The sequence below is a fragment of the Passer domesticus genome, chromosome 16 (genome assembly GCF_036417665.1).
Source record: "Passer domesticus isolate bPasDom1 chromosome 16, bPasDom1.hap1, whole genome shotgun sequence".
Taxonomy (NCBI): Eukaryota; Metazoa; Chordata; class Aves; order Passeriformes; family Passeridae; genus Passer; species Passer domesticus.
The window spans coordinates 8,488,561-8,510,995 of record NC_087489.1 but is presented as its reverse complement, the minus strand read 5'-3'; the positions used below and the strand labels follow the sequence as shown (position 1 = coordinate 8,510,995).

At 56.8% G+C, this 22,435-nt stretch overlaps 2 protein-coding genes across 6 annotated transcripts in view; both read left to right on the top strand.

The window, feature by feature from the left end:
* Positions 1 to 544: 544 nt before the first annotated feature.
* Positions 545 to 16,309, top strand: GMEB2 (glucocorticoid modulatory element binding protein 2). 3 transcript variants are annotated; one of them, XM_064391221.1, is made up of 10 exons: positions 545 to 699; positions 3,129 to 3,288; positions 7,941 to 8,038; positions 8,762 to 8,892; positions 10,273 to 10,376; positions 11,633 to 11,790; positions 12,982 to 13,053; positions 13,567 to 13,704; positions 14,237 to 14,359; positions 14,540 to 16,309. In XM_064391221.1, the coding sequence occupies exons 2-10, from the start codon at positions 3,158 to 3,160 to the stop codon at positions 15,184 to 15,186; spliced, it is 1,602 nt and encodes a 533-aa protein (XP_064247291.1). In that variant the 5' UTR covers positions 545 to 699; positions 3,129 to 3,157; the 3' UTR covers positions 15,187 to 16,309. The 3 variants fall into 3 exon arrangements, with proteins under 3 accessions (XP_064247291.1, XP_064247293.1, XP_064247292.1); XM_064391223.1 differs by having other exon boundaries at positions 546 to 699; positions 8,765 to 8,892; XM_064391222.1 differs by having other exon boundaries at positions 561 to 699; positions 3,126 to 3,288.
* Positions 16,310 to 16,755: 446 nt separating this feature from the next.
* HELZ2 (helicase with zinc finger 2) overlaps positions 16,756 to 22,435 on the top strand; it is a 29,945-nt gene continuing 24,265 nt past the window's right edge. The window contains exon 1 of one of the 3 annotated variants that reach the window (XM_064391193.1): positions 16,756 to 16,873. The gene's annotated coding sequence lies outside the window, so the exon portion shown is untranslated. Of the gene's footprint in view, positions 16,874 to 19,747; positions 20,718 to 21,096; positions 21,198 to 22,435 lie in introns of those variants that run through there. The other 2 variants (XM_064391194.1, XM_064391192.1) reach the window with 2 other exon arrangements.

Here is a 22,435-nt window from a genome sequence, read left to right as displayed (position 1 = left end):
GGCACAGGGGACACACAGAAAGGACACAGGGGGGCATGCAGGACCTGGAAAAAGGACATGCAAGGGACATGAGGGCATGCATGGGACGGGGGAAGGGACATACAGGAGTGTCATGAGGACCGCAGATGGGGACACACAGGGGACACGGGGGCACATAGGAGACACAGCTGGGACACACGCATGGGCCACACAGCCCGGGGGGGACACACGGGGGGCACGGGGGCAGACAGGAGACACGGGAGTGTGTGGGCACGGGGGACATGGGGGCAGCGGGAACCAGGAGGACACGAAGGGCACAGGCCGGGAGGCACGGCGGGTACAGAGCACACAGGGGACACGGGGGGGGGACACAAAGGGGACACGAGGGGGACATGGGGGGGGGAATTCCCCCTCAGGACCCCGCGCGCGGGGACCCCCGGGCGGCGCGCGCCGCGCCCCCTCCCACCCCCGCCCGGCGGCGGCGCAGGCGCAGAGCGCCCGCCCGGTCCCTATTTCACGGGGAAGCGCGGGCCGCGGCGCCCGCGCCAAATAAGTCTCGGTAGCCGGTGCGGGCCGTGCGCCTGCGCGGGGCCCCAGAGCCGCGCGGCGGAGCCCCGCTCCCCCCGGCCCCGCCGCCGCCGCCCTGCCCGCGCCCACCGCCGCCCGGCCCCAGCGCCCGCCGCCGCAGCCCGAGCGGGGCCCGCGGCACCCCGGCCCGAGGTAAGCGCCGGGCGCGGCCTCGCCCGCCGCGGGGCCTCCGCCGCACGCGCCGCCCGGGTCCCTGCGGAGCGTCAGGACGTTACGGCGGCGGCGGCAGCGCCCGGCCGCCCGCCCGCCCCGCGGCCCCCCCGCCTCCTCCTCCTCTTCCTCCTCCTCCTCCTCCTCCTCCCTGCCAGCGGGAGCGCGCCCACGCGCCCCTCTCACCCCCCCGCCGCCACCCCCCTCCCGCGCGCGCCGCCCCGCAACGGGGACCGGGGGGATGGGGAGGGGGGGGACACCGCCACCGCACCCGGGACACCCGGGACACCCCCTGCCCGCCCCCGCGGCACCGGGAGACCCTCCCCGGGAGACCCTGCCCGGGCAGCCTCCACGTGCGGCGCCCCCCGCTCCCCACTCTGCAAGCCGCCCCCGGCCCCGCAGCCCCCCGGGCACCCCCTCTCCGTGTCCCCCCCTGTGCTGCTCTCTGTCTTCTGTCCCCTCCTTGGGGCCGCTCGCCATCGCCCCACCGCTCTGTTCCGGGCAGCCCCCCGCCCCGAGCAGCCGCAGCCCCCGCCCGTGCTGGCTGTGCTGCTCCATCGCCTCTCTCCGTGTACCCCTCTTGCACCCCATGGCCTGTGCAGCTCTGTTTAACCCCCCAAAGCCACCTCCCCATGCACCCCGTCTCTCTGCATCCCCCTCTCTGTGCTCAGCCTTGCTGGCTGCCCACAGGGTAATCTGGTCTCTGCCCTCCTGATGCTGCACCCCAAAATTCTCTCTCCTCTCCCAGCTGTGCTGTGCTGTGCTTTTTTTTCCTTTTATAATATTTCCTCACTTCACCCCAAATCTTTCCCACAGCCCTTGGCGTGCTCTCAGCACCCTGCAGGGTGCACCAGGAGGGACAGGCATGGGCACCCTGAGTCCTGGTGGAGCTGGGGTGCCCCTTGTCCCCCTCCACCGCCCCACTGCTGGTGTGTTTTTAGGCATTTTTTCGATTACTTATGTTTTCAGCCCACTTTTTCTCCATTCAGTGCTGGTTCCTGCCCAGAGGCATCTGAGCAGCACACGTGGAGTTCAGTCCCATGACGCTGGGCAGGATGTCTGGGGCATCCTGAAACTGAGTCCCAGCTCAGGGGTGTTGTGAGTGATGCTAATCACTAAGTGGGAGGGGTTTTACCCCAAGCTGAAGGGCAAGGGTAGGGATAGAGTGACCACAAAAATTGGAGTGGTTGAGCTGGAGGCATCTGAGCATCGGTGCTGCTGTGAAAACTGAAGTGCTTCTGCTGGTGGCTTTGTGCTGGGCTGGCACAGAGGGGCCATTCCACCCTGGATAAACCCTGTGGAGGTAAAGAGCATCTCATGGTGTCCCTGTGGGTCAGGCAGGTGTTTGTGCAGGGCATGAACTTGGTCGTGAAGTCACACTGGACATGCTGGGTCAGTGCTCTGGCCTGGTGGGAGCCAGGTGGCATCTCTGCCATGCTCTGTGCCACTGCTTGCAGTTCTCCATGGGGGTCTGAGCCTGGAGCAGCCAGACCTGGGCGAGGTGTTCCCTACCTGTCTCTGTGGGGGCTGCACCAGTGCTGTGTGTGCTGCAGGAGATGCTTTGTGGGCCCCAGCTTCTCCTTTCCTGGGCTGATCCCCAGCATTGTGGGCAGCAGGGCAAGGGAGGGGATTCTCCTCTGCTCTCCTCAGGTGAGACCCCACCTGCAGTGCTGCATCCAGCTCTGGGGCTCCCAGCATCACAGGCATGTGGAGCTGCTGGAGCGAGGCCAGAGGAGGTCATGGAGATGCTCCCGGGGCTGGAGCACTTCTGCTCTAGAGACAGGATGAGAGAGGTGGAGAATAGAAGGCTCTGAGGAGACCTGAGAGTCCCTTTCAGTTCCTAAAGAAGCTCCAAGAAAGCTGGAGAGGGAGAGTCTTACATCTATTGCTGATGTATTAGAAATGCACACTTTGAAATAGTTTCCAGATGTCACTGTTTGTGCAGGCTTGACGTGCTTTTTTAATTTGATTTTTTTTTGTGTGTGTGTGACTTTGGAGGAGGGAAGAATCCCTCTTTTACTGTGGAGGAGACAGTGACAAGCTCCTCCAACAGTGTGAAATCGTGAGATAGTTTGAAATACATTTGGAAACACACCTTCAAACTGAGTGTCTTCGGAGAGTTTATGGTGGATGCCAGGAACATTTTTTTTTTGGACCTCTTTCACACTCTGCCCTTCACCTCCTGCACCCCAGTCCCACCCATGCCCATCATTCTCACCCAGCCTGCAGAGCATGTGTTGGGTTGAGCTTCCCCTCATCCTTCCTGCTGGGATGGAGCACTTGGGGCTCTGCTCATCCCATTCGCTTTGGGAGCCTGGGGTCCCTGCAGTCCCTTCTCTCCCTGCTCCCACCATGCCCAGTGAGTGAGTTCACCCTTTGACTCTGGCGTTGCCCCGTCTCTCCACAAGCAGCTGCTGACTGAGCTGGTGGCTGTCCCGCGATGGCCACGCCGGACGTCAGTGTGCACATGGAGGAGGTGGTGGTGGTGACCACGCCGGACGGCGCGGTGGACGGCGCTGGCATGGAGGAGGTGAAGACAGTGCTGGTCACCACCAACCTGTCCCAGCACGGGTAAGAGATGGGGCTGGTGCTGAGGGGATGAGCTGGAAACTCTCCCACACGTGGTTGTAGGTTGGGATTTATCTCCCAGTGCTTCCTCCTGCTCACTGTGGGGACCTCAGCGGTGGCCATGGGGTGTCCAGTTCCTTGGGCTTCCCACACCAGGGATCTGCAGCTTTCTTCTGCAGGCTCTACTCTTTCCCTCTTTTGAGGTGGGGAAAAAAGATTGACTCCAAATTCCTTTTTCTGAGTGGATTTGGATGTTGGAGTGGACACAAATCCAGTTGGGAACAAGACACCAGTAGCCAAATCAGTGTTTTTCTGCTATTCATTTCATGGTGGCTGTGCTGAGCTCTGAACTCCAAGAGACAAGTTTGTCCTCACCAGGCTGAGGGTGGTGCAGCTGAGCTCCCCTTCCCTGAAGGTTGAGGAGCTTTTGGGGTTGGCTGGTTTTTGGCAGAGCTCTGGGGGAGCCTCCACTGCCAGCAGTAGGAATGAGAGAGGTGTCCTTGAAACAGTGTTGTCCTGAATGGAGAGGCACTGCTCAAAGAAACAGTGAAGGTCTGATTGTGAAACTGCGCGTGATTTGCCCAATTTATGCCTTTTTTGGCAGAAAAAGTTGGCATTTTATATTCAGGGCTGCTGTTTGTTCAGGTCTGGTCTGTTCAGTGGCAGGTTGGCCATGGCCTAAGAGCCTGGCTGGTACCTTGAAGGCCCACATAGCAATGGACTCTTTGCTTTATTTCTCTGGTTTTTTGGGTGGGACAGAGCCCAGACCCTCTGTGTTTTGTTCTTTCAGTGGGCAGAAAATCCAAGTTCACACCTGGAGCTGCATCCAGGCAGGCTTGTCTGAAATAAGTGGGTGTTGAATGGCTGTTTATTGCTCTCCACAAGGTGTTTGTCTTCTTTTCTCAAACATGTCTTTGTGTCAGTACCCTGGGGCTTTGAGCAGGGCAGAAGGTGACAGCTCAGTCCAGGGGCCTTCCCCTTGTGCTGCTTCAGCTGAGATAAAGCCCATTAATAAATGATTGTTTGGTAAAGAATGGACAGGGAGAGGCAAGAGCTGTTGGTGCTAAGAGGGGCAGGATCTGCCCTGCTCTTCCTCCACACCCTGGCTCTGTGAGTGTTTCCAAAACCTCTTCAATTCCCAGAAGAGCGGTGATGGTGGGGAAGAAGGGCTTTAGTCCTCTTGTTTTCTGTCCCGTGGAGACTCCCTTGTCTCCCTCAGTGGAGAAGCAGCCAGATGTGACACTTGGGATGTGGCTGCTCTTGGATGCAGAATGGTTCCTGGCTGTCATGTGGCTCTGAGCCTCTACAGACCCATGTGCAGCATTGACCCGTTGGTGTTGTTTGGGAAAATGGATCATGGCAGAGCCTGTCTCAATCAGTTGATTTCCTTTCACTCTTTGTTTCCATCCTGTTTTTCTTTGGAAACCTTTTCTCACCCTCCCAGTGTCCCCTGGATGGTCAGGAGCAGGACAGCTCCACACAGCACAGAGAGGAATGCTTTCATTTAGTCACAGCTCTGAGCAGAGATGTCTTGGCACGTATGAAGAGATTCCCTGAGGGTTTTCCCTGCATCTGTCTGGAGAAGAGCCCCTGGACAGGCCCTTTGCTCCCCCATTCCTGGGGATAGTAGTGGGTTAATGTGAATTTTGGTGTCACAGAGTGAAACCTGCCTGACTCCCCCCACTGAGCAGGGCAGTGGGGCTGCTGGTGGGTGGCAGCACGAGCCACCCAAGGTCTCTCTGTGGCCTTGGACAGTTGTTCCCACCAGGCTCTGCTCCTCCTGGGGCAATGCCACAGTGGTGCTGGCTCCTTCTCCCTTTGCCTCTGATTTCCCTCTGCAGCCCCAGCTGCTGTCAGGAGAGCAGCTGCAGGCACGGGCTGGGGTCCCTTGGTGTTGGCTCAGTCACCACTCACATGGGGAGCTTTCTGTTTGCCTGGTGTGACACTTAAACCAAACTCAGCTTGGGGGGTGGTGCCTTTTTCTAGTGCTCATCTGGGTATGGGTTTGCTATTAAAAAAACCCTCTGTACAACCAATTGTTAAGAGCTTAATTAGTTAGTGTTTTCTTAAGGAAAGAGCTGAGGGAAATGCGAAAATAATAATGAGCAAGAAGCTTTTCTCTTTGGTCTGTGAGAGGAGATCTGTGGCTGATGCTCTGATGAGGTGCTTGTATTTCTGATCAGCACAGGATTCTGGGGGAGACTGTTCTCTCTCAAGTTTCCAGGAAGGCAGAAGCAGAAAAGAAAGGAGGCGCCAGCCTGCTGAGTTATCTGTACATGCTTTCTTCTCTTCCTCCCGTCTGGTTTATGGATCCTCCTGGGGAGGAAGATGAGAACCATCCTCCCCTGCCTTCGTCATGGCAACTGGCAAGGGCAGGGCCAGCTGGGGGGCTGCACTGCTGGGGCTTGGAAGGTGTTTGTATTTTCCTTGCCTCTGCCTGGGATGGGAGAAACATCATGGAGACTCTCGCCTTTTTTTGTGGTTTTCTCTCCCCCACGTGTCCATGGCAGACACAGACTTCAGTTGCCTGAATTTTTCATGCAAGCTGGGAGTTGGTTTGTTTGTTTTCCTCTGGAGGTTAAGGGTGTGGGCCAGGTTATTCCCCCACATCCAGTTGCACCTTTTGGTCATTTTTTGGAGCAGTGCAAATGTGGTGGAGTCCTGGAGGAAGCTCTCAAAGGTGCTGACTTTTCAGCTGGAGGATTTCTTCTAGGTAACTTGGGGGAGGTTCTTGATCTGGAGGCAGGTCAGGACTGTGGGGTGCTGGGCTTTGTATGCCAGAAGGGGTTGCTTCCTCTGGCACCCTGCTGGCCTTTCACCTGGAGAAATGCAAGAACCCAGCAGCAAACTGATGAAAAACCCCAGGTTAGAATTCTTCTGTTCTTCTGTCAGACTGCCACTTGTGTAATAATCACCTTTGTGCAAATGCCTCAGCTCAGAGTTTACCTTATGGAGTCCTTTCACGTTACCCTCCCCATGCTCTGCCAGGGCTGCTGTCACTGTGAGCTGCAGAGGCAGAGTTGTGTCCATCTTCCTTCTGTCACAGCAGGAGCTGTCTCCCCTCTCTCTGGAGCAGCATCTGTGAGCCACTCACCTGGTGAGGCTGAGCTGCCGCCCACACCATTCCTTATCTCTGTGCTGCTCCCCACAGCTACCTGCCCTGCAGCTGCTGAGGGGAGGGATGCTTTGAAGCTGCAGTTCCACCCTGGAGCTGTGTGTTAGGAGCCCAGAATGGAAAAACCAGTTGCTCTTGAATTTCCTTGTCCCCGTGGCATGGCGGGTGAGAAATGTGCTTGCCAGTGAGTCACTAGGACTGTCTTTTAATTCATCCATGGTACCAAACTGAGGGAGGTTTCAGGTTTATTTTCTCTGTGGAGTCTTCCTAGGGAGTTTATATGCCAAAGTATGTGAAAAGCTAATTGTGTTTCTCCCCCTGCCTCTGTGGGTCAAGGTTTCTTCAGTGACACCACCAAACATACATCTTACAAGGAGGGTAGAGTTGGATTAGATATTAGGAAGAAATTGTTCCCTGTGAGGGTGGTAAGGCCCTGGCACAGGGTGTCCAGAGAAGCTGTGGCTGCCCCGTCCCTGGAATTGTTCAAGGCCAGGTTGGACAGGGTTTGGAGCAGCCTGGCATAGTGCAAGGTGTCCCTGCCCATGGGTGGGGCTTGGAACAAGATGAGTTTTAAGGGCTTTTTCAGCCCAAACCATTCTGTGTTTGTATGAAAACCCAGGAATGGTCCCTGCTGAGCACTGGCTGTGATGTACAGGTGGATCCATAAGGGCACCAATGTGGGTTCCCTCCCTTTGGGACCTCACCTCCAAAGCTGAGGGGCTGAGGAGCGTGTCCCACATCCCAGCCAGAAGTGCCTGTTCCCTCTGAGTGTGGGAAGCTCCTTGGAGGGGCTTGGGGCTCTGTATTCCTGTAGCAGAGCTGGGAGAACAGCGAGGGAGTGGGAGATGTGCAGGACCCACTGTGTGGCTCCACGGGCAAAGCATCCAGAGAAGACTGAGATCTCAACATGGGGACAAAGGAAGCAGCTGGACAGCCAGCTATTAATGAATGTCATGGATATATCAAGTTTTAAGAGGCTCAGAGATTGTATTGCAAGTGTCTGTAATTCATGTTATGGTATCTCTGCTCACACATCTGCTCTTGGGGTTTATCCAACTCCTTTGTAGTGTCTCTGTGGCTCCTTGAGGTCCTGCTCCCTGGAGCATCCTGCATACCAGGGGATTCAGCCAGTCCATTGCCCAGACAGCAGCAGCATGTTTCACACATGTTTTTCCTGGGGAAATCTCGGGCAAAGCTTCCAGAATCTGGCAGTGACTTCTGAGCAAGGGGCTGTGCTGACAGCATCTCTCCATGCCAGCTCTCCAGCATGGGCTGGGCTGGAGGCAGATCCACAGGGCTGGGATTAAAGGGGAAGCAAGAGAGAGCTGGCCAGGCTGCTGACAGGGGCTTGCCTGCTGTGGGGTTCTTCATCTCCACATGAAAAAATGGAGCTGAGCCTCCCAGACCCAGAGCTGACTCTTAGCTGTTGTGGGAAAATGTGATCCCAGGGACTTCTGAGGCAGTGTCTCCACAGGGCATCCGTGGGGTGTGGGGGTGGCACAGCCACATGGCTTAAGAATGCCTCTGCCTCTCTTCCCAGCGGTGACATCAACGAAGACACTCTGGAGACTGAAAATGCAGCTGCTGCAGCTGCTGCTGCCTTCACAGCCTCCACAGACCTGAAGGAAGCGGTTCTAGGTAGGTCAGCTCTTTTCACACCCCTTGGTGCCAGCTGCACCACCCTGGGTGCCACAGCCCTGTGCTGGTGTGGGACAGTGCCAGCACTGTCGTGCAGAGCTGCTGGGGCTCCGGGGTGTTCTCTTGGGGCCTTGGGGATGCTGTCCCAGCATCCAGGGGGGCTCGGTGACCAGCTGGGAGCTGGCCGTGGCAGGCTGGGCTGCTGCTGCCCTCTCCTGGTCCGGGATGAGTCCCTGTGTCCGGCCATCCCTGCTCCTGCCATTCCAGCTTGACAGGGGGATGTGAGTTTTGCAGCAACTTGCTGGCTTTGGTTGCAAGTAAAAATGAGTTTAGGGAGCAAAGACTGATCAGCTGGGCTGGAGTTGACTTAAAACCAGTTTTACTTTAAAACCAAGGGTGACTCCACCCAGATAACATCATTCTCTTTTATCAAGAATGGATGACTTCTCATATTCCCAGTGCTCAGCTGCAGCTGGATTTGCATAAAGCTTAGTGGGCTGCTTTGCCTGAGAAATTTGGGTGTTTAGATATTTTCATAGCAAAGTGCAAGTGAGTGGTGGCCACAAACCCCAGCACACCCCACCATGCATAATCTACTTTTTTTTTTTAATTTGTTTATTTCTGAGTTTCAAAACTATCATTGCATGTGTGGCTGAGGCACATGAATCAGGAGCTGTGGCTCATGTTTCTCTTTGATCTGTCCCTTCCTCTGATCCCTGTGAGAAGTGAAGATGGCTGAAGATGAGGACAGTTTGGAGGCAGAGATTGTCTACCCCATCACCTGTGGGGACAGCAAAGCCAACCTCATCTGGAGGAAGTTTGTGTGCCCTGGAATCAATGTGAAGTGTGTGCAGGTGAGAACAGAGAGCCCAGCACTGGACTTGTGCTTTCCCCTTGCCCCCATTGTGAGGTCACCTGGCTTGTCCTGGTTGTGATAAACTTTGATCAACTGCTTTGCATCAGAACCATGTCATGGCAGGAAAGGATGACATTTTCCTGGTGCTGGGTACCTGATATTTGTCCTGATTAAATTGTGTAGTTCTGACTGGAGAGACGGTGCCTCAATTTAATGTGTTATTTAAAATTTGATAAATTTGGGCACTAGCAGTGTCTTCTCAGTTGGAAAGTTTGAGGAGTGTATTGATTGAGGACCTACTGAAGAGTTGCTGCTGTGTCCTGGGTAACTCATGGTTAAAATTTACATGAATTCAGGAACATGCCATGAGTGAGTCATTGCTGGCATTTGTACACAGCCTAAACAATACCCTGCTGAGGGAGAGTCTCCTTGGGCTCCCAAAGGATAGTCCTTGCCCTTCCCAGCAGAGATGGTCTCCTCTGTCCATGAGGCAGAGGATAGATGCTGCTGCCTCCTAAAATCTGTCCTCTCTGCACTGAAGCTTTGTCCTTGTTCAGAGATGCAGTCTCTCATGCAGTAACAGTGAGTTGCTCTATGTTGGTCAACATGGCCATGGAAAAGAGGAGGCCTGGATTTGGGAAATCCTTTGAGATGGGCTGTGAGGCAGCTCTTAAGAGGACTGCCTGGGTCGTGGTTGGACTCGAGGATCTTGGAGGACCTCTCCACCCTTAGTGATTCTATAATTCTATGATCCTATGAGCAGGTTGCTGTTGGGTTCAGGCACAGCAGGGTGTGTAGGGCAATAAAAGAAAGGGAAGAGTTGGCACACTTTGTGCCACCTCCCTGAAGCTGGTTTACTGTAGCAGTGGGTGTGCACTGCCAGAGAGGCCAGAGGTTCCCTGATACCAATGGTTGGGATTGGGAACAGGAGGTCAAAGACCAGTGGGTTTCTTCTCTCTCTCCTATGGGGCATAACATGCCCCTGGACCCAAATGTTAGCAGTGCAGCCCAGCTTTCACTGAGTGCATTGTTAGTGGGAGCTGCTGTTAATACTTTGCACGAGCTATGGGTGTTTTCCCAGCTGTCCTGCCTGAGCTGGGCAAACTCACACACCCCTGAAGCCTTGGCTTGGAGCAGCTGTTAACTAACCATTGGTGACAACAGTGTTTGGCTGTAATCTTTCCAGCTTGGGCAGTGTTCTCTGGGGTGGGGAGTGCCTGGCAGCCATCTGTTTTGGGGGTGTTCAGTGGCACGTGGAGGCTGCAGCCGCTGCTGGGCACTGGGAAATGCCAGCAGGCTCCAGCTGAACCCTGCTCACAGGGCACCTTTGGCTTGTTTACGGCTCGTGGCACTGATGTTGCACCCCTGCCTTTTGCAGTTTCACGATCACCTAATCAGCCCCAAGGAGTTTGTCCACCTGGCAGGCAAGTCGACCTTGAAGGATTGGAAGCGGGCGATCCGGATGAACGGGATCATGCTGCGGTTAGTGCCTTCCCCTGTGTCTCTGGGCACTTCTGGGGGATTGTGCTGGGCTGCAGCAGAACCTTTGGAATGGCAGTTCTGCTGCTGAGGGAGCACATGAACCACTACAAACGTTTGTTTTAATGACAGCCTGGTCCCAGATGTGGTCAGTCCAATGGCTTTGTTCTGTCCTTGTGCCTAGGGAATTATTTGGGGCAAGAAATATTTCTCTAGCCTTTTCAGGACTTGAACCACACTGAGTTTCCAGCTGGTGTAGGGACATTGGAAATTTTAATGGCTGTTGGTGGTTGGGCCATGCTGTCTGTGGATTCTCAGCGTGAGTCACCAAATGAAATCAGTCTGGTCATCACCAGTGCTCTGGTTGCAGCACTCCTGCTTGACATCACTTCTAAATAAGTCCTTCACAAAAAAAAAAACAAAACAAAAAAAGCTTCTTTATTGCAAACATTTTTCTTCTCTAGTATTAACTGCAGTAATTCAATTCCTCTATGGTCCTCCTGAACACCAGCCTGAAACTGTGATTTAATTAAAGTCTTTCTCTGCCTTTGGACAGGATTAAAAAAGAATCACCTCTTTCCCCAGGAATTGTCAGTGGTTTTGTGCTCTTTTCACAGGGTGACATTACCTTTCCCTGTATTATTCTACTTCAATGCAGGCATCTCCTGTATTCTTTTTAAACAGCTTTTGCTCCACATAAATTGTGCATAAGAGGTTTAGGCTTTGTCGAGGCAGGGCTTTGAGAGGGGAAAAAACACTTCAGGGAATTTCTGAAGGCAAACCCAGCAGCCCATAGGAGCAAATCTCAGGAAGCTTAGGTGGTTGTTGGCCAGCAAGGCTTGGGAATGTTTTGGAGATAATGTTCTTGGATTGGAAGATCCTGTGTTCTAGTGTTGGCACTCCCTTTGAATGAGATGAGAGATTTGATTTTGGTTTCTAAATAGGGTTATGTTCTGCCTCCTTTTGAGCCATAGAGTCAAAAAGAAGCTCCCTGTGGTCTCACCCTGAACTGAGACTCCAGCTGATCCTTTGGTTGGAAGCTGGAGCTTTAGAGGGGATGTGCTGGTGGCACCAGATAGGGGCTCTCTCTTCCCCTTCCTTCCTCAAGAAATGGGTTAATCAGTCCCAGTAAGGGCTCCTGCTGGCTCTGCCTGCTCTCCTGGCATTTTGGGACTCAGAAGTTTGGAGTGAAGGGATGATCTCAGAGCCCTTAGCTGTTGCTGATGTGCCTGTCCTTGTGCTTGCTCCCTGTCTTTCAGGAAGATTATGGACTCAGGAGAGCTGGATTTTTATCAGCACACAAAGGTCTGTTCCAACACCTGCCGGAGCACCAAAATAGACCTGACAGGAGCCAGGGTGTCCCTGACCAGCCAGACATCAACAGAGTACATCCCTCTGACTCCTGCCTCTGCTGATGGTACGTGCACCCTTCCTCACCCTCAGCAGGGCCTTTCACACCTCAGAGCCCACGAGTGCCACGTAGCCAAGGTCCCTGTGGCTGCCCCATCCCTGCAAGTGCCACAGGCCAGGCTGGACAGCACTTGGAGCAATCTGGTCTAGTGGAAAGTGTCCCTGCCCATGGCAGGGGGTTGGAATGAGATGAGCTTTGAGGTCCCTTCCAACTCAAGCCATTCTCTGATTTTATGAATTTGACCTATAGTTACTGGTAACTGTTTCATTGGAAAGCGTTGCAATTTTGAAATAATTCTGTATTTAACTCCTTTTGCCCCTGAACATTAAGAACAGCCCTGAAAGTGCCCCACACCCCAGGCTTCTGGTGGTGCCTCTGGGACAGGAAAAGCCCCTTGGCTGGCTCTGCAGAGCACCCATCCACCACATCCTGGTATTGTGGTGGGGAAGCTGATGCTGATGCCCAGCCCACTCCAAGAACCCCTGTTAAACATGAGCTCACCAATGGGAGATGTTTGCCAGCTGCTGGGCTGTGCTGAAATAACCAGAGCCCTGAAAGCTGTGGAGTAGAGGAGCAGAGGGATTTAATGGCTGGAACTGAGCATTCCAAAGGCTCTGCACAGCTCTGTGGGGCTCTGGCCAGGTTCCCATCCATCCCGCTCCTGTGCCTGGCATGAATGACGCCTGTTCTCCAGCTCTATGGTAACAAAACTGCTGAGATTTGGCAGAGCTGGAGGGAAGGAGGGATGCCCCCTGCATCCCTGTGCAGTGAGGGACTGCTCTTCCCTTGGAGGCTTTAGAAACCCTCCAGACAAATGGTGGCTGGATAAAAAGGGCTGCCAAAAAAAATCAGACTCTAAATCTGTTTGACTTTTGTTCTGAGCAGTGCTGGTGTGTTTTCAGGGGGGAACAGGAGGGAAATGCTGCTCTCAAGCATGTGTTCTTGTGCTGCAGAGGTTGCAGGAGCAATCCCTGGGGATTGCACTCTAATGTAGGAAAATAAGTACAGCTGGCACAGCTTGGGTGTCTCCGTTCAGCATTGAGATCTGCATTCAAACAGATGTGATCCTCTGCAATATAAAGGAGAAGTCACAGAAATGCAGCAAGGGAGTGCTTCCTTTGGAAACAGCCTGTGAAAATACAGGGAAAAATCAGGAGCTGGGAATTTTTTTCTCTTCTTTTTTGCTATTGGTTGCAGTGAACGGATCCCCAGCTACAATAACCATAGAAACATGTGAGGATGCCAGCGATTGGAGCACCAGCATTGGAGGTATGGCTTGGATCCCACAGGGCTCCTGCGTGGAGGAGATGTGGGCAAACAGGGAAGCAGCAGGGTGAGGAGCAGGAGGGACCCTCTCAGCAGAGCAGTCTGCACTGGGATCATTCCTTCTCTGCTGATGGAGTAGCACTGTGTTACATCCCTCCAGTGTGCAGGCTGGCTGCATAGCTTTGCAATTAAGTTGTTTCCAAGCACCAGCATATCAAAGCCGGGGCCAAATGTGGCTCTGGAGGAAAAAATTCTTATCAGAGCAGTCTGAAATCATTCTCCTTGGTGCTACTGACTGTAGCAGTGTCCTATTGGTGTGGGACAGGGGTGGGCAGAGCATATCCTCCTTTGGGTCCGTGCTCTGGGTGGGCTTTGCCCCAGCCCTGGGACCTCAGGGGTCTCTCCCAGCCCGGCAGGGCTTCACCCCTGCAGGGGTGTCCACAGGGAACCCATGGCAGATTACCACTAAACCCTGCCGAGGATTTTGAGGTTCTCCCTTGCTTCCTCTTTCTCCAGATGACACCTTTGCTTTTTGGCAAGGTCTGAAGGACAGTGGTCTCCTGGAAGAAGTGATCCATGAGTTCCACCAGGAGCTGGTGGAGACCATGAAGGGCTTGCAGCAGCGAGCACAGGATCCCCCACTGCAGCTCGGGGGTAAGGACCTGGACATGGGTGGTCAGTCCTCATGGGAGAGGGGCTTGTGGATTTTTTTATCCTTAGGGGTATCTGGATGGCACAATAGGCACATAGCTCATCATAAAAAAAAAATCTCATTTCTGGCTGATTTATGAGGCTGCACTTGGGGATAATTCAAGTGACCTCAGTTCTCCAATTCCCTGTGCCTGGGACTTCCTCTCTGCTGGCTCTGGGTCTGGGTCTGCACAAATGCTTGGCTTGGGAATTGGGGTGGAATTTAGGCCATTGGAATAACGATGCAGCAAGCAGCTACTGTGCCAGCAGATTTCTTATCACCCCTGCTAGGCAGGAGAGGACTGTTTACATGGCCAGTGACCTCTTGCCCTCTCTCATGGCTTCTGCCTTCTCCTCTTCCCCAGCCTCTTGCATTACCCTCCTGCAGATTTTGGCTGTCTCAGCTGGACATGTTTGTTGTGTGGCTTTTGCCAAGCCACAAATAGTTTGCACGGGGAGTTTTGCTTCCTCAAAGATTCCGTGTCTTGTTTTTAAGATGCTGTTTTACTGAACAACGTAGTCCAGAACTTTGGGATGCTGGATCTGGTCAAGAAGGTCCTGGCCAGCCACAAGTGCCAGATGGATCGCTCCAGGGAGCAGTACACCAGGGATTTGGCAGGTATGCCCTGGGCACAGCAGTGTGGCACCGGGCATTGCTGCCTGTGCGTTTTCTTTTGGGCTGAGAAAGTGGGGGTTGTGTTAAAGCTGGTGCTGTTAAACCAGCCACACCGGGCATTGCCGCAGACCTCTGGGAAGCCTGTCCAGGATCCAGGCTCAGCCAAACCTCTTGTCTCTCCAGCTCTGGAGCAGCAGTGTGACGAGCACCGCAAGCGAGCGAAGGAGCTGAAGCACAAATCGCAGCATCTCAACAACGTCCTGATGACCCTCACCCCCGTCTCTGTTCCCACGCCTCTGAAACGCCCCAGGCTGACCAGGGCCACCTCCGGACCAGCCGCCATCACCTCCCAAGTCCTGTCCCAGCCAGCACAGCTCACTGTCTCCCCCGGCGTGCCGGTGTCCCAGATTGCCAATCTCCCTCTTGGCAAAGTGGTCTCGGCCCTCCCTCCTTCGGTGCTGGGGAAGAGCCCAGCCCAGCCCCCCGCCGCCAGCTCCCCGGCCTCCCCTCTGCTGGGGGGGTACACGGTGCTGGCCTCGGCCGGCTCCACCTTCCCCGGCACGGTGGAGATCCACCCGGACGCTTCCAACCTGACGGTGCTGAGCACGGCCGCGGTGCAGGATGGCAGCACCGTGGTGAAGGTGGTGAGCCCCTTCCAGCTCCTGACGCTTCCAGGACTTGGCACCACCATCCAGAACGTGACACAAATAGCTCCCGGTGGGAGCACGGTGGTGACTGTCCCGTCCGGTGCCGCCGAGGCTGCCGGGGACGAGCACGCTGCCGCCGCCATCGAGGTGACCGCAGTGGCTGATGAGGCGGAGCAGAAGTGAGAGGGGGGACTTGCCTGGAGGGACGCTGGCCGTGCCACTCTGGGGGGAACTGCCTCTTCTCTGGCTGCGCTGTGGGACGAGGAGCGGTGTCGTGAGGGGCACGGGCTAACGAGACTCGGAGCGGCTCGTGCTGGGAGCAAGGAGGTTCAGGTCAGAGGGAAGGAGGGGGGAGGAAGGATGCCTGGAGGAGGGAAAGGCAGAAATGCTCTGCCTTCTTTGGAGGAGGGAAGAAAAAAAAGAGCTTATTTTTTTATAAAGCTTTCCTCCCCTGTTCTCTTGGAGTAGTTTTCCTGCTCTGGGTCGTCAGCCCAGCCTTGCTGGCTGGCACAGCTGGAGCAGTGTCCATCGGAGGAGTGGGCAGGAGCAGGTGTAGCAAAAGGAAGCTGCCAAGGGGTCTGGTGTGCAGGGAGCTGGCTGCTCCCCATCCCTAGGGGCTGCAGGAGTGGAGAGGGATGCCAAGAGCAGGAATTCTGTGGATGTCTACAATCCTTGACACCAGGAAGGGCTCTGGCAGCATGGGCACAGGCCCTGGGAGGTTGGGTTTTGTGCATGACACTGGCTTTGGGTGGCAGAAACAAGTGGGAGCTGTTGTGACAGTGGGCATGGTGCTTGCCCAGGTTTACTGGGGAAGAAGCAGCAAGACAGGAGCCCAGAGGGGTGAGAAGAGCTGTGACTTCTGAGGATTTGGGGTCTTTTTCTAGTTTTCTCAAAAAAAAAATCCATTATTGGGATTTTTTTAAGCCAATGGCGATTTTTAAGCCAAGCCCTGGTTGGGAAGCTCATTCTGCATGGCAGAGCCGTGCTGCAGAGCGTGCAGAGCTGAGCCCCAGGGCCATGCTCCAGGGAGCTCACACTTGCTCACGAGGGCAGACCCTGCTGTCCCCAGTCCCCAGCATCCCGCGGGAGCTGGACTCTGCCATCCCCTCCCTGCTGGGCTCAAGCAGCCGTTCTGTTCTCCTCCAGCCACCCCACTCGCTGTGACTCTCAGCAGGTCCCATCCCAGGGCCTGTCTCTGGCTGGAAGGAGTCGGGTGCTTGGAGTGTTGGGGTTTCTCCAAACTTGATCTGGCAACAGCAGCAACGACAGGTCACTTTATTGAGTAATAAATATTTTTTTGAAAGAATGTTGCTGGTTTATTGTGTTTTCTATGTCCAGGTGTAACAGCTGGGATTGTGAAATGGGGCTAAGGGAGGACAGGAACACACTTTACTAAAAATAAATGTCCGTGTCCTCTGTGTTCCCTCTGGCTGTGGGTGTGCAAGGAGCCTGAAACGTGGCTCCAAAGTCTGGCTGTCCATGGCACAGCTGGGACGTGGCTGCACCCAGTGCTGATAACCACTGGTCCCCAACCTGTGGTTAGGAGAGTTTTGACACGTAATCAGGAAGAAAAGTGATCTAGTCCTCTGAAGCATTAGATTTTGTTTCGTTTTGGCCGAGACTCAGCTGAGGCCACAGCTGATGAGGAGGAGTCCTGCCTTATCAGAGGTTTTTCCCTCCCAGCTGGCTCCTGCTAAGATATCACCGTCATATCTCTGTACTTGGGACAGCACTAGCGTGTCACACCGAGGACATATAAAGGGTTGTGATCACCCTGAGCTGCCTTTTACCTCTCCAGCGTGAGCAGCAGTGCTGAGCCACACCTGAGGTGTGTTTCCAGCCTGGATTCCCCCCTCCCTGTGCTGCAATGGTGAGTGAATGTCCCTCTGCAACACAGGGACACCTTTCCCCAGCAGTGCCAGGGCTGCAAAGCCGTGGTGCCTTTGCCCAGCCCTGGAGAGCTGTGGGCTGAGCATACCACTCCAGCCATCTCTGCTTGGGCCAAACTCATCTGGGTTATCCAGGGGCTGTGGGAGAGGGAACGTTCAGGTGGAAAGGGGACAGCTGGAGAGACCTCCTGGCTCCTCTTTAGAGGTATCTGAGAGGTGGCAGTGGAGCGTGGGGTGGGGTTTGTGTCAGCTCCGTGTTGCTGTGGGCAGCAAGGGCAAAGCAGAGCAAGCAGAAGGCAGCAGCCCTTCTCTGGCTCCGTGCACCTTTACCTGCCCTGGAGACCATAGATCACCTCACCGGCAAAGCATTCCCAGCGTGGGTGTACTCTGCCCTGCAAAGCAGCTCTTTGGGATGTAAACAGCTCCCGGAGCAATAAAAGCTCGGCAGGCAGATTTGGGCTGGGGCAACGCTCCCCTCCCTTTGCAGCAGCTCTCGGGGCAGCAGTCAGGTGGGGCAGCCGTGTGTCCCTGCAGAGCCGCCCGGGAGCAGTGCTCCATTCCCGGGGGCTGTGCTGCCCCGAGAGCCGCGGTGCTTCCCCGGCCGGCCGAGGGCAGCTCGGGGCTTGCAGCGTCAGCAGCCCGCGGCAGGATGAGCGCTGGGAAGGAAAAGCAAAGAAGGGAAGTTGTCTGCAGAGATTATCAGCGTCTGGATGAGTGGCCTTGGGCTGGATGTGGCCGTGGGCGATCTGGCTCCGTTCCCTGGCCAGGGGGAAGTCCCGTGTGAGTGTGGCAGCAGATCCTGGCCCTGCAGCCCTGGTTTCAGCAGGGGTGGTGAAGCGTTGCTCGTGGAGAGCACATCCCACCTGTGGATCAGCTCTCCCTCCCCATGCTGCTGAGACCTGGGGGAGCCCCCAAGCCCCCCCGGGGCTGCACCCCTCACTGGGGGCTCCCAGGGCTGCAGTGGGTGTCGTGCACCCCACAGCTGGGACATTGCTGTGGATCCCAGTGGGTCAATCTGCTCTGTGAGCCTGGGCTCCCTGGGCAGGGCTGGGGTTCTCAGCACCCATTCTGCCAGCCTGGTGCTGCCAGCACTGCCTTCCTGGGGACCCTTGGGTGCTCAGGCTCAGATCTGCTCCCCTTTCCTCCCGTGGGGAGCCCAGGAGGGGGCTCCCCAAGGAGCCGGGGGTAGAGGACTCGCACCCAGAGACAAAATTACATAAGCGCTGCAGATGACTCATGTCCCTGCTTTTCCCTGGATTGTGCAGAGATGGAGCAGACTCAGCCACTTGCGTTTTCTCCTCCAGGTATCCACGGGAGCAGAGTGCAGTGTTTGGGAAAGAGCAGAGCCTTGCCACGGTCCTGCCTGGCAGCTGCCTGTGGTGCCAGGCAGTGCGGGCTGGGAGAAATCACCGATTCCTCACTCTGCGTCTCTCGGGCAGGTTAGGGCAGGTTAGGGCTGGTACCGGGACAGGAGATGCTCCAGCATCCTCGCGGGAAGGCTCTGCCAGCTCCCAGCGACTTCCTGGGACAGGCTGGGGGAGCGCAGCGCACAAAGGGCAGCGTGTCTGGCGCTGGGGCGGGCAGCAGCAGCGATGGTTTCCTGGGGAAACCGCTCCGTGACTGTCGGCCGTGTCACCTCAGGAATGGAAACCGAAACTCAGCGCTTTCGGCTCGGCGTTTGTTTGTCTAAAATCGGCAGATCCTGGGTTTCGGCTCTCCCCCGCCCTAAGGCTGTGGATGTGGTGACGCTGCTTTGCCTCCTCCCTGCTCCAGCAGCGCCTTCCTGCGCTCTGCCGCCAGGGATGGAGGGACAGCAGAGCCGGCGGCTCCCGGGGCTGCTCCCGGGGCTGCTCCCGGTTCAGTGATGAGCAGGGCCGGAAGCTTTATGTAATACTGTGAAAGCTGTTTGCTTCTAGAGCTGATGGGGAAATATCCCACCTGTAAAATCAGTGAAAACTCCAGATATCCCACCTGTAAATCCAGAGTGAAGCCTCAGTGCCAAGGCTGTTCTGCCTGGGTGAGCTGGGCACTGCCCGTCCTGGCTCGGGCACCTCAGGGGAGTAGTGCCAGGTATTTTGTTTGTTTTTCACTGTTGTCTGATGCTGTCACAGAGACCTTTGCTGTGGTTTAGAGTCAGGTCTGCAGAGGGGATGATTCCTGCCCCAGGCAGTAGCAAATGGGGATGGACTCCATCACTGTGGACCACTCTGATACCAGGGCTGGGCTTTGCTTGGTCTCTCCTTCCCAGGCAGGGATGGGATTGGTGCTGCTCAAACCATAACAGTTCCCATGGCAGCTGCAAGGACAAAGCTGGGGAGCCCTTTCCTGGATGGGAACACAGGGCACGGGGGCTCCATGGGGTCAGATCCTGCTGTGAGGCTGAGCCACCCACTGCTCCTGGCTGGCAGAGCTGGCAGCTGTGGCCCTGTGCAGGTGGCTGTCCTGCCACAGGTCCAGCAGTGACCAGAGTGTGGTTGCACTGCCCCAGTGGCTTTGCTGCCCAGGAATACCTGGTTTCCACAGCCACCCAGTGCCCTCTGCTGCGCTGGGGTTTGTTCATCACCCACAGACCTGGGCTGCCCCACTCCTCTCCTTGGTGGGAAAACCCTTCCCTTGGCTCCCCAGGCTGCTGCTGGATGGGAGCAAGGTGAGAGCTCCCTCCGAGGCACTCAGCGGCTGCGACTGCACAAAGCAGGAAGGTCAAAAACATCATTTCTCTTCCTCCTTCCACTGGTGTTGACAACCTTGCCAGAAACCAGTCTCTGCCCCTCCTTCCTTCCTGCTCCAGTGCCGGCGTGCCCCACAGGCTGGCTCTGCGTTTCCTCCTCCCATTTGCTTTGAGGAAAAAAAAAAAAACTTTTTACTTTTTCTTTTGTCGCTAAGGCTGGCTTTGTGTTGAGGTGGCACCACCAAGCACCACGTGCCATCAGTTGCTGCAAGGATTGAACAACGTCCCCATCAGCAGGGACACTTTGCCTCTGGGGCCTGCGATTTCTCACAGCCTCTTGTAGCTGGAGGTGTGCTCGTTTTCCCTGGTTGTTTCCAGGGCCTGCAGCTGGCTTCTGGCATGAAGATAATTCCATTAAGTGGGAATGCTGGGGCTTGACCGCAGTGTTTGGCACAGCAGCTGCTTTACAGGTCAGGGCTTTCTGAAGCCTTTTGTCCAGGCTGGTGAGATGCGGCTGCTGTTGTGGTTGCCTGGGGCTGCCGCTGTTACAGGAGTTCCTGGGATTTTGCTTGGGTGCGTGTGTTTTGGGGTCATATCGGGTTGCAGGTTTTTCTTTGTTCTGCGCGTTTTATCTCCAAATTTGCCCCATCACCAAACCGCACAGGGCGAGGGCTGGGATGAGGTGCTAAGCTGTTGTGGGATGGGTTTGGTGAGGTGGGAAGGGGCTGAGAAGGGGCTCCACAGCCCTGGTGCTGAGGATCCCCTACTCCTCCATCAGCTGATGGTGCCTGTGTGGTAACGCGTGCCCACAAACTGGGGGTGCTGCACCCCCGGCTGTCGGTGCTGCCCCACGAAACACGATGCAAACGAGACTCGGCTGCTACCAGGGGTGAATTTGGGGTTTGAGGTTTTTTTTTTTGGCTCGAGGCTGAGCTCTGCAGCGGGTGCATCGCGCCAGGCGTGGAACCGAACGGAAAACGAAAGTGGTGATGAACTGAAAGGAGGGCAGCGCTCTGCACCCCACCCCCGCCCCCCGAGCCCCGTTAAAAGGAGGCTGCCGGGGGGAGCGGGCTGAGGACGCGGCTGACACTCAACATTCACTTGAAGCTCCGGTGCCGGCTCTGGACCGAATCCGAGCGGGGAATCCCGATCCGCGGGTGAGCAGCGCCCCCGGGAGCGGCCCCTCTGCACCGGCGGGGACAGGACCGGGGGAGACCCGGCCCGCGGGGCTGCGGGGGTGGCACGGACCGGGCTGTGAGGCTGGTGCTCCGGAGCGCCCGTCCTGTTCGCGGAGCGATGCGGGTGCTGCTGTCCCCCGGTACCGGTACCGGTACCGGCTTCTGCCGCCCTGAATGCCCCTTCCCCCGGTGCCGGTCCCTCCGCTCCGCTGCCTGTCCCTCTTGTCCGGTGCCGGCTCCCCCGTCCCGGCGGCGGTCCCGGTGCCGATGCCCCCGCCCGGTGCCCGTGCCGGCTCCGGCTCCCCCCGGTGCCGGCGGGCGGGGCGGGGCGGGGCCGCCGTGATGCAATTTCCGCGAAGTCCGGCCCCGGTTTGAATGCAGGGAGGCCCGAGAAGCGAAACTGCCGCCGGCGGCGAGTCCCCGGTTCCCCGCGGTCCCCCCTCCGCGGCGGCGGCGGCGGTGAGAGCGGCGGAGGGCGCTCCGGGGGTGGGCGAGCTCCGGGGATGGGCGGTCCGCGGAGCGCCCTGGGGGGCTGCAGCACCGAGGGTGCCCCCGGTAGCCCCGCAGAGAGCCCTGGGGTGCTGCGGGGCGAGCGGGATGCTGCGGGGCGAGCGGGGAGCGCATCCCGCTCAGCCCCCGCCCCGGCTCGCAGCGTCCCTGCCTGCGCTGGGATGCGCTCGGCAGAGGAGGGGCACAGCCAGGGTGCGGGTTTTGAGGTGCAAAACCCTGTTGGGAGGGTGGGGAGAACCCCGGGGGTGCACAGAGCTGCCTTCCGTGAGCGATCCCCGACAGCGACATTCTAACCCTGCTGCCGCCTCGGAACTCCGGGAATGGCATCTGGGAGCTCCCGGTGAACTTCTTACAGTTGGATAACAGCAAATGCAGCATCCGGGGGTCCACGTGTCTCGGGCTTGCACACACTGGAGGGTCTGTGCCCGCACACACACTCGGCAGTGGTGTCGCGGCGGTCTGTGCTGCAGCCAGGCTGGTAGTGCCGGCTCTTGGGTGGGATGTGCGGAGAGCTGTCTGGTTGGAAAGGGCTGGGAAAGGGGGGCGCCAATAACTTTGGAGGCTGTTTTTGCACTGGAGGGAGATTCCAGAGGGGTGCGGTTTCGGTGCAGCCAGGAGGACTGCGGGTGCTGGGGCGGCACTGGCCAGCATCAGCTCCTCTTCCACCGTTCCCAAACCCTCCCGGCCAGCCCGGCCGCACTGATCGCTGGTGGGCTGCTGGAGATGCTGCGAAGCTCTTGCACTGCTGCTCTGAGTGCTGCTTGTAGCTGTAGGAAAACTTCCAAGGGCCGGTGCTGGGCTGGAACCCAGCACTGTCAGGTGACCGGGGTGTGGAGCTGCAGCCCCCCGAGGCACATGGTCCCCTGTCCCCATCCCACTCCCAACACTGATCCACGTCACTTGCTGTGACCGAGGGGCACTTGGCTTACTCCAGCGTAGCGCGTTGCCCAACATTCTGTCAATAATTAACGAAGCCAGGAGCTCAGAGAAGGGCCACCTTCCTCCTGGTGGGACAGGATGGCTGCAGAGCATCAGGGTGCAGGGGCACGATGAGCATTTCTCTACCACAGCCGTGCTTCCCCGGCCATCTCCAGGGAAATGTGATTATCTCTGGCTGCACGGCGCCTGCCAGGGACGGTGCTTGGACACAGCGTGGCCCGGCCCTGACCCAAACATTTTCCTGAGCG